This window comes from Pipistrellus hanaki, assembly GCF_964339955.1.
Source record: "Pipistrellus hanaki genome assembly, chromosome: 1".
NCBI classification, from domain to species: domain Eukaryota; kingdom Metazoa; phylum Chordata; class Mammalia; order Chiroptera; family Vespertilionidae; genus Pipistrellus; species Pipistrellus hanaki.
In genome coordinates, this window is record NC_140503.1 from 2,578,451 (window position 1) to 2,589,301 (window position 10,851).

Here is a 10,851-nt window from a genome sequence, read left to right on the forward strand (position 1 = left end):
AGGATTAAGACTAAGAGAGCTCTAAAATTTTTTTAGGACTGAATGATTTATGCCTAAGAGAAAAATCAGGCAATAGAAAAAGACCCATAGATGATCCTGATACTGGAGTTAGCAGACAAGGACTTTAGGATAACTAGGATTACTATGATCAAGATAATGGAAAAGATAGAGAAATAGATAACATTGCTGTTAGCAGATAACTCTTAATGATGTTTTATTTTTCAGTTTTATATTTTTTTATTTTTGGTTTTAGAATTTTCATTTGGTTCTTTTTATGGAGATTTTTTTTGTTTTTGGTTTTTTTGTTAATCCTCAACCTTGCATATTTTTTTTATTAATTTTTAAACAGTGGAAGGGAAGGAAAGAGGAGAAAGAGGAGAGAAAGGGATGGAGGAGAGAGACAGACAGACAGATATCAATGTGAGAAAGACACATTGCTTGGTTGCCTTCCTCACATGCCCTGAATGAGGCTGGTAATAGGACCTACAACCCAGGTATGTGCCCTTGACCAGGAATTGAATCCATGACCCTTTGGTGTGTGGTGGACTTTCCAAATGCTAAGTCACACCGGCCAGGGCTGTATGGACATTTTTATCTTGTCTCCTTTCTTCATCTTTTTCATTATTTCACAGGTGCACTTGAAAAGAATGTGTGTTTTCCAGTTGCTGAGTATAGTTTATATATATATATATAGTTTTGGTAATGTTTTATATCCTGATCTGTCAGCTGATGTGGCTATATATTATAGGTGTGTTCATTTTGGGAAAATTTATTGAGCTGTGCTCTTACAATTTATGTACTTTATATTATACTTCAATAAGACACTTTTAATATGTCCCAAAGACTATTTCCTTTCCTCTCAGTCTTTTAAAAGAAAAACATTTTGCTCTGCCAGGGTGGCTCAGTGGTTGAGCATCAACCCAGGAGCCAAGAACTCACAGGTTCAATTCCTGGTCAGCGCACATGCCTGGGCTGTGGGCTTGGGGTGTGCAGGAGGCAGCCAGCCAATTGATGTTTCTATCTCTCTATCCCTCTCCCTTCTCCTCTCTCTAAAATAAAAATAAAAAAAAACATATTTGAAAGAAAACAAAACACATTATTTTGCTATTTATCAATCAGAAATGGAAATGACCAATAGTAACAAACATTTTGCTGAGAATCAGTAACTACAATACATCTTAGAAAGCAAAGAGTCATTCCCACAATGTTACTAACACCTTGTTTTAGCCTAACAAGTCCTCAAAAGCACAATTCCTGAGATGTAAAAAAAACACACAAAAAAACCCCCACAAAACACAAATCTGAAAGAAACTGGAGACACTAATTTGGGGGGAAAAAGAAAAAAACTTTTTAAAGGATTTTTATAAACAATATTTGTTTCTCTAGAACTTAGAGTAATTTCTCCTTAGTACATTTTTTCTAAATCTATTTATGCTTACCTTTAACGCTCAGATACTATTTTAATAATAGGAACAATTAGAGAAAGAGAAGCAACAAGACGGAAGGCCCGTGAGTGAGAAAACCTTCGAAAAGAAACGTGAGTATGTTGTTGTGTCTTCACCACTAACTCACACAAATAGTGTTTAATCCTGGCCTCTGAGAGCCCATGCTAGTTTTCTATGGAAAACTGCTTTTACTTCTAAAGTAGTTTGAAAAAACTGGCTGCCCAATGTCTGGATGCTAAGAGTACGTGAATAAGGGGTGGGGATCAGTGTGGAGCTTCAGATCCTGCAAAGGAAAGTGACAGCAGCCATGAGAATGTGGAATGGGTCACTGATGACTGAGATGGAAATGCGTACACATGTAGGGTAAGCACACGTGGAAAGAATGCTGCTTAGCAGGGGACGTGTTTCCTTGTTTCTGTGTGGCCTGTGTGTTTGTGAGGTGGGGAAGCACCCGAGGCCATGCCAGCTCTCACAGCAGAGTTTGTTTTAGGCAGAGACATCAAGACACCGACAGCGCCGCCCAAGAGCGTCCCCGCTGCTGTGGCCGGGCCCTCGGCCAGCACCACGTCCACGTCGGCAAGTAAGAGACGGCCTCATCTGCCTCGGTTTCCTTCTGTAGAAAGCAGTTACAGGGACGTCACCTCCTCAGAGCAGAGGCGTGACTCTGAGGCACCCTTTCCTCTCACTGTTTGCTTCGGGAGTCCTTACTGGACAGTTGGGAGAAAGATGCCCCAGGAGCTCAGACTGAGGAAAGGAAGCTGGGCTGTCTGTGAACGGAAACGGTGGGAGCGGGAGAGGGGCCGGGCGTGGGGCCTCTCAAGGTGAAGTGAACAATTATATTTTCCTTCTCTTGTTACTCTAGGCAAGGAAATCAAGAAATCCAAATTGATTCGAAGCCAGTCTATTAATAATCACACTTTCCATACAAAATATGGCAACTTAGACAAGTGTTCTAGGTATGATTTGTCATTCTTCACGTTTTAATTTTTATTTTATAGTCAAATCTCATTATATGTGAAATAGTTACATTACTATAAAAATTAGGATTGATTTTGAGTTTTCTATGGGTAGATAATTTTTTTTCCTGTGAAGATTGTTAAGAAATAGTAGTCGACCAATTTGTATAAAAATAGGTACTGGTATTCTAGGAAGACTACCGCCATGACAATATATTATACTTTGCTCTGGCCAGTTAGGTAAGTGGTTAGAGCATCAGTCTAACTGAATGCTGAAGGGTTGAGGGCTCAACTCCTGGACAAGGGCACATAATTATTTTGAGGCATGGAATAGAAAGAATAAATGAAAAATAGAAGTAGCAAGCATGTTTCATAAGAAATAGGAGAAAACATTTTATTATTTATTTATATATTTACTTATATTTTATTTATTTATTTTATTTTTTATAGAGAGGAAGGGAGAGGGAGAGAGAGTTAGAAACATTAATGAGAGAGAAACATCAATCAGCTGCCTTCTGCACACCTCCTACTGGGCATGTGGCTGCAACCAAGGTACTTGCCCTTGACTGGAATTGAACCTGGGACCTTTGAGTCCGCAGACCGACGCTCTATCCACTGAGCCAAACTAGTCAGGGCTGGGGGAAAACATTAAAAAAAAAAAAAAAAGATTTAAGAAGACCAAATGCTGATGAGTGGGATTGAAATAAGCATGTTCCTGCATTTTAAACTAAATCATGTTCTTTTCCAGTAAAACTTCTACGGTAGCATATACACCTTCTGCCTCAGGGTTAGCAAAGGCTTCTACGATTTCACTGACTGGTGAGTAGAATCCTGAGTTCCTAAAGCATTGCGAAATTCCATGAAATATGGCTTTCCTTAAGTAATTTCTGTATTTCTAGATACAGTGTTTTTCCTAAACTTGTATTTTTACCAAATACCTATGAAACCTTTTTCTAGCAATTGAGAAAATACTTGACTGTCCTATTTTGTTTTCACTGTATCAAGACGTAAGAGTTCTTTTAAAAGAGAAAAAGGGACAAAATGATAGGATGGGCTTTGCCACGGTCTGAGGACCCGCTGAGGCAGAATCAAGTGTTTTGCAGGAACAAACTCAGTTAAAACACGAGGGCTCTCCTTGAGGTAACACACAGCTAACATTTCAATAGTCCACCTTTGACACGTGAGACCAGGGGCCAAAGGCTGGAGAGCCAGTGGTTAGGTTTCGCTGGCAAATTGGTGTCTGTCAGGATGACTCGCTGTGCCCTGGGGGGTAGAAGTAGCCGCAGGTGGCACGTAGGCGGGTGGCGGTGCCCGCTGAGAGGCTGACAGCGGAGGCTCCGGCGTGGAGCGTGGGACGGGGGCACGCTGCCCGCTCAGACACGCCGGTGCGCAGCGCGGGAGCAGCTCCTTCGACAGCACCTCCTGTGTGACCAGGGTCCCAGCCCAGGCTGTGACCGAAGAGAGAGCAAAAGCTACATCTCCGCACAGACTCGTGCATGATTGTTTAGAGCAGCTCCGTTCATCAGGGTCAAAAACCGGGGGAAACCAACTGTGCGGCAGCAGGACATGGAGAAGCCGATCCTGACACATCCCTGCAGGGGGACACAGTCCGCTCCAACAAGGAATGGACGAGCCTCCTCATAACTGTGCTGAGAGGAGCCAGACACAAACAGGGGGCATGTTACCCAATTCCATTTACAGAAAATTCAAAAATGCAAACAAGTCCCCACGGACGGAGGCGGGGGGCGATTACAAGGGGCAGGAAGGAACACTTGGTAGGGACGCAGTTTATTATAAACTCTCCCATAATAAATTGACTTTAAAATAGAAAGCGGCCGCTCCCGTCAAGCTACCTCCGCCCGGTGCCCGCCTGGCTCCGCAAACGGAGTGAGTCTGACTCGGCGTGTGTTCCTTCCAGATGACTCGTTCCGGACCCGCCACGCCAGCAGCCTCCCGCCGTCCTTTCCTCCCAGCACACCCCTCCCCAGCACGTCCCGCGGGACAGCTCACCCCGTTGATCCAAAGAGCAGTGGAGGTAAAGAGCCGCCACCACGTAAGGCCACCCTGTAAGTAACCAGGACGCACCGCTGAGTGTGTCACCCTCCTTCCTCTCAGGGCCTTTCCTTCCGCTCAGCTCCCAAGAGCGGACTGTCTGTAACGAGGAAATGTCCTACATTAAAAGGGGTTCTCAGCACACGCGCTCTGTCATGGTGACACTTTGTATGACATGATCTGCATGTGGCAGAGACACGGCAGCTAAGGGAATCAAGAGACTTTAAGTGGCTCCCACTGATGTCCGAGATTTTACAAATTTTCTGTGACAGGTTTGCACCCAGGGACGTTACTGAAGAAGACACTGGTGTCAGTGCCTCCCTCTGAACAGCTAGTGTCACGGACAGTGTGTCACCGCCCGGAGCTCGGAAGATGGGCCCTGCTGCTCCTTACGGAGTCCTCCTGCAGCATGATCCCGAGTGGGCAGCCTGGGAGAGCCCTCACTCTGTCCTTGTCCTGGACAGGGAGGCCATGCGGGCCTGTCCCCTCCTTCCCCGGGTCCTCTTTATGTGCCGTTAGTGTCTGCGAGAGTCACTGAAGCCAGTGCTCCCGTTAGTGTAAAGGAGGAGGAGGGCAGCCCCTGAGAACCATCCTGAGGGCGGACGGACCATGTCACGTGCATGTGACTGATCCAGCCTGCCCCAACTCTACTCACAGGCGCCCAAACCTTCAGATTAAATCAGCATTTAAACCTTTGTCTAATATGTCCCTTAATTCATGAATATGCTAGCAAGGTTTCCGACATCCATCTTTTAGTGGGAGCTCCATGCTGGTGTCCTTTTTAGGAACTGAACTATATTGTAACTTTCTCTAAATTTTTAATTGCTCACCAGTATATATAAATATAGATGTATTTAAGATTCATTCAAATTTAGAAACAAATTTATGGAAAGGAGCTCAAGGAAAAAGTAGGATTATGTATCACAGAAAAAAACAATATTGATATTACAAATCAGTAGTGTTAATATAGAGGCCAGTTTTATTTACAGAGAGTGCTCTTTGGAACAGTTGCTCTAGTGACTATACGGTGGTCGGTCCCTTTAAAAGTCCCGAGGACTGAGCCAGAAGAGGGTCCTGTCTGCAAGAGCAGGGAGCTGGAGCCGGGGCCCTCTCCAGGGCGCTGAGCCGCTGTGGGCACTCTGCTCAGCGCCCTGGGCCTCAGGTCTCGTCGGTAAAATGACAGGGTTTCCTGGTTTGCCCGCCACGGTGCCTTCCTGTTCTGGCCTCCTGTGATCTGGCCTCTCCATCACTCTTGGCCTTCCTCCTCTCAGACTGCCCTGGAATTCTTCTATTGAAGAACACAATTACATCAGCATATAATTCATTCTCCTCTTAACTTACTTTTCTAAATGCCATAGGCATTTTTAAAAATAAAGACCATTGAAACTTCCTATCAACTCTCCTTTATTTCACACTAGAGGCCTGGTGCACGAAATTCATGCATGGAGGGGGGTTGTCCCTCAGCTCAGCCTGTACCCTCTCCAATCCAATCTGGGGCCCCTTGAGGGATGTCTGACTGCCCGCTTAGGCCTAAACGGGCAGTCAGACATCCCTCTCACAATCCAGGACTGCTGGCTCCCAACTGCTCGCCTGCCTGCCTTCCTGATTGCCCCTAACTGCTTCTGCCTACCAGCCTGATCCCCCCTAACCACTCTGCTGCCAGCCTGATTGATGCCTAACTGCTCTCCTGCCAGCCTGTTTGCCCTTAACTGCTCTCCCCTTCAAGGCCTGGTCACCCCTAACTGCCCTCCCCTGCAGGCCTGGTCCCCCACAACTGCTTTCCCCTGCAGGCCTGGGTCCTGCCCAACTGCCCTTCCCTGCAGGCCCAGTGACTCCCAACTTCCCTCCTCTGCCATCCTGGTCACCCCTAATAGCCTTCCCCTGCAGGTTTGATTGCCCCCAACTGCCCTCCCTTGCAGGCCAGGTCCCTTTCAAGTGCCCTCCCCTGCTGGACATCTTGTGGTGGCCATCTTGTGTCCACATGGGGGCAGGATCTTTGACTACATGAGGGCAGCCATCTTGTGTATTGGAGTGATGGTCAATCTGCATATTACTCGTTTATTGGGTAGGATAGAGGCCTAGTACATGGCTGGAGGCCGGCTGCTTTGCCCTGAAGGGTGTCCCAGAGTCCCAGATCAGGGTGGGGGTTCTCTTGGGGTGTGGGGTAGCCTGGGTGAGGGACCTGTGGTGGTTTGCAGGCAGGCCACGCCCCCTGGTGACCCAAGCAGAGGCCCTAGTATCTGGAATTTATTTTCCTTCTACAATTGAAACTTTGTAGCTTGAAGCAGAGCCAAGCCTCCTGCTTGCTCCATGGCTGTAGCCATTTCTGTTGGATTTTTTAAAAAAAATACGTTTTATTGATTTTTTACAGAGAGGAAGAGAGAGGGATAGAGAGTTAGAAACATCGATGAGAGAGAATCATCGATCAGCTGCCTCCTGCACGCTCCCCACTGGGGATGTGTTGCAACCAAGGTACATGCCCTTGACCGGAATTGAACCTGGGACCCTTCAGTCCGCAGGCTGATGCTCTATCCACTGAGCCAAACCGGTTTCGGCCATTTCTGTTGGAATTTGTTTACCTTCTGTAATTAAAACCTTGTAGCATTGAGTGGAGGCCTAGGTCTGCAAGGACAGGTGGAAAGCTTGGCTTCCTCTGTTGCTGGGGAAACCCAAACCTCCCTCTTGCTCTCTGTGGCTGTAGCCATCTTGGTTGGGTTTATTTGCTTACTTGCTCTGATTGGCTGGTGGGCGTGGCTTGTGGGTGTAGCGGAGGTATGGTTAATTGCATATTACTCTTTTTAAAAAAAATATATTTTATTGATTTATTTTTTACAGAGAGGAAGGGAGAAGGATAGAGAGCTAGAAACATCAATGAGAGAGAAACATTGACCAGCTGCCTCCTGCACACCCCCTACCGGGCCTGCAACCAAGGTACATGCCCTTGACCGGAATTGAACCTGGGACCCGTCAGTCTACAGGCTGACGCTCTATGCACTGAGCCAAACCAGTTTCAGCTGCATATTACTCTTTTATTAGACAGGATTACTTTTTAAATCTGTTCTTTCATTGTTGAGCATGTTTTTCCTATTCATAGACTGAAATTTCTCTTCAATATATAATGTATATTTATATTAATTATATAACCAATTATATAACCAATTATATATATATATATATATATATATATATATATATATATATAATTTTTAATAAATGAATCTAGAAACAAACACTCTGCTAACAATCACATTGTTTCTCCTGCTCTGAACGTTCTGAAGGAGGATGGATATTGGTATCACAGCTGCTTTTTTAACATGTGACTGACTGACTAGTCCATAACTGTACCTCCATCTAACGTGCTTCTCATTCAACGTTCCCATGAATGCACACTGCCCATGGCCGGAGCAGGGGTCAATGTGGTTATGTTTCTTCATGTTTCTGTGGAGTATTACCTACAGTTCAGCACCACGCTATTTCCAAATGGAAATATACCCTTTATACTTAAAATAAGCCTCGGGAATAATTTCAGAAAATAATATCTGTTTTTGCTGCTCAACAAAATCCTCACAGTACCTTCTCCAACTTTTCAGTATCAGAGATGGCACGCACGTCTGGTAGTTGGGAATGTAGGTTTCTTCAAGGATGTATAGGAATGCCTTGTATTTTAAACGTTTTAAAGCCAGATGACTGATACATTTAAGCTGCATTAATTTCTGTTATGGTTATGTGAAAAAACAATGTAAGGAAAGTTGTATGAATTGAACTGAATGCTATTTTAGGAGCACACAGGATTTGGTAATTAAAGGTAATTCCAAGTAATATTTAATATGTAATTTATTTTTCACTAGCTCAGAATTCTCAGAATAGATTCTATATTTATTTACTTTTTAAGCATTATATGGATAAAATTGTTCATGTTTTATTTTCTCCTTTCTCCTCTCTCTTATCTTTCCCATTCCTCTCTTCCTCCCCCTTCTCTCCCTCCATCCATCCTTTCTTCCCTTTCTCTTCCTTTTCCTCCCCCATCTCTGTTTTACATCCTTTTTGACAAAGAAAATCCAGAAAATCCAATCCTTAAATCATCTGCTTGATGAAGGAGGCGCAAAACAAAGACACCTGGAGATAATGTGATTGATGGACAAAAGCTAAAGCAATGGCGGCTCCTTTTCTTTTCTTGTAATTAATGGAAAAGAGATACATTAGGGCAGCTGATGTTGCTAAAAGCCCATATTTGAAATCAGATTATGTATTAAATAATAATGTGGTTGCAGAATTCCAATGTTACAGTGAAGTGTAATGAAAAACGACTTTAGTATGTGCTTTAACGACTGCGGCGGAATTATCTGTGTAGGAAACCACCGTTTACTTGTTCTAGCTTTAGCACTGACACTGCAGGAGAGCCCACACCGATTGCAGTTGCCCTCAGAATCACGCGGAGGGGGCTGGGAGTGAGTAAGAAAGACACTGTTTCTCACCCATCTCCAAGCCCAACTGAACAGTCACATGAGAAGGGTACAGCCAGCAGCCCACAGTGTTCCCCGTCTGGTTGGGGTGACCACATGGTGTATCCGGATATTCTGAAGCTTAAATTTGGCAATGAAAATCCCAGTAAGGTTTCTGATAACTTTTAGCCACAATTACCTTAAAAATAATAGATCCATGATTTCCTTTATTTCCTAGAAAATTTTATTTTATAAATACTTTGTTTACATTTCAGATTGTATTTGTCCTTACTTAAAAAATGATGAATCTAGTTTGAATCAGCTGTTACTCTGAGCTATCATGCTTATGCTATATCAACAGCCTTTATTTATACTAATGCTAATATTTCCATCACAGTTTGCCTGTAGAACAAGTACGATTATTAATTTTAAAATGTCAGATCTTGAGATATACTGTATGAAGCTATTGTCAGCTTCTCTATTACAAAATGCAATTAGCATATATCTATACTGATATTAGAAAATCTTTGTTTTTTAAAATATATTGATGTATGATAAAGATATGATCTAATTTGTGAATGCAAATGCGTGTTGGTTACTTTTTATAATGTGAAATAATGAAGAGTGAATTTACTTAAAATAAAACATAGGTTAATGAGATACCTGTGTTTGTGAAAAAAGTTTTAAATACTTTTCTGCCATTTTTATTCTCTAATGAGAGTAAGACAGTTCACTTTTAAGTGATGAGTAACAGAAGATGCCGACCTCAACTGTAAATTACTCAGGAACAGCCACTCGGTGTGGGACTTCCAATTCCTCTCCACCTTTCCTTACAGTTGGCTCCTGTTGGCTATTTTTAATGATTCTTAGTATCTTTCATTTAAGGATAGGTTAATGGAATTATTCAACCCATTTGCCAGTACTTAAAAGCTGAGTAGGTTCGAGAAGCTTGACCATATGGCTGGTTTAATGCACTCCTTATGGATTTCATTGAACTCTTTTAATGACACCTCCCAACACAGCACTGACATGGCCTTCCGCACTGTGATGGGGGAGTCTGGGGCGTGAGAGGGACCTCAGCGTGACAGCAGTTTCCCAGCTTGTGGTTCATAAGCACGGACTCTGCCCTCTTAGGTGAAAGGAGAGCTCCAGTTGGCTGCTCACTAACAGATGCAGCAGAGTCAGAAACCTTCGTTTCCTGTATGCATGTGCGCGCAGAGGAGAAAAGTCACTACAGCGTCTACAGCCCAGGATCTACAGAGGCCAAGGCAGTCTCATTCCAGAGCACTAAGCAATCAAGTAGCAGTCAGTCAAAATTAGCTCACAAGTTTCCTCTTTCCTTTGCAGAACATAATCATTTCTAAAATTGTTGAGATATTTTAAAAAATCATGTACATTTCTAAAACCAGATATATAAAATCAGAGTAGAAAACAAATTGATGACGTTATGACCATCCACACATACTTAGATTTACACCGAAACGAGGCTTTACAAGTTCTTGGCGTAGCGGCGTACCCGAGAGTGACCCAGCTGTGGGACAGACCTCCTCCACCTGAGCTGCAGGAGGAGGCCGGCACCGCTGCTGGTTGTGATGGGAACGTGCATTGTAAGGACAGGCTCTCGAATTTCACAGGTCAGCACTGCGAGCAAAAACAGCCCTGTGGAACTCTACCTGCAGAAGTGGAGACAGGGCGGAAGTGGATTTTACTTCATAGCGGTAGAATAAGGAGCATATAGAAATACCCGTCCACAGCCTCATGCACATCTGAAAATCATTTCCATTATCTGACTTCCTGAGCTCAGACCTGCCCCTTCCTCTGGGGCACCATTTGCCTTGTGGTTAGTAGGCGAACATGAAATATTTGAACGGAAGTGAACAGGCTGTTCAGCTTGAGTAGGAGTGTCACAGAGAAGAGAAATGAGTTAGATTCGTTCAGTACTCTGTTCTCGTCATT

General features: G+C 43.8%; 1 protein-coding gene across 6 annotated transcripts in view; it reads left to right on the top strand.

Annotated features, from left to right (window-relative positions):
* Nucleotides 1–9,555, top strand: part of PPP4R4 (protein phosphatase 4 regulatory subunit 4) — a 75,454-nt gene extending 65,899 nt beyond the window's left edge. For 5 of the 6 annotated variants that reach the window (XM_084896524.1, XM_084896526.1, XM_084896529.1 and 2 more), the window contains 6 exons: nucleotides 1,471–1,537; nucleotides 1,936–2,025; nucleotides 2,308–2,401; nucleotides 3,150–3,220; nucleotides 4,320–4,467; nucleotides 4,726–5,893. In XM_084896524.1, the coding sequence (XP_084752650.1) occupies nucleotides 1,471–1,537; nucleotides 1,936–2,025; nucleotides 2,308–2,401; nucleotides 3,150–3,220; nucleotides 4,320–4,467; nucleotides 4,726–4,780 (525 nt within the window). In that variant the 3' untranslated portion in view covers nucleotides 4,781–5,893. Of the gene's footprint in view, nucleotides 1–1,470; nucleotides 1,538–1,935; nucleotides 2,026–2,307; nucleotides 2,402–3,149; nucleotides 3,221–4,319; nucleotides 4,468–4,725; nucleotides 5,894–8,506 lie in introns of those variants that run through there. The other variant, XM_084896525.1, reaches the window with a different exon arrangement.
* The last annotated feature ends 1,296 nt before the right edge of the window (nucleotides 9,556–10,851 follow it).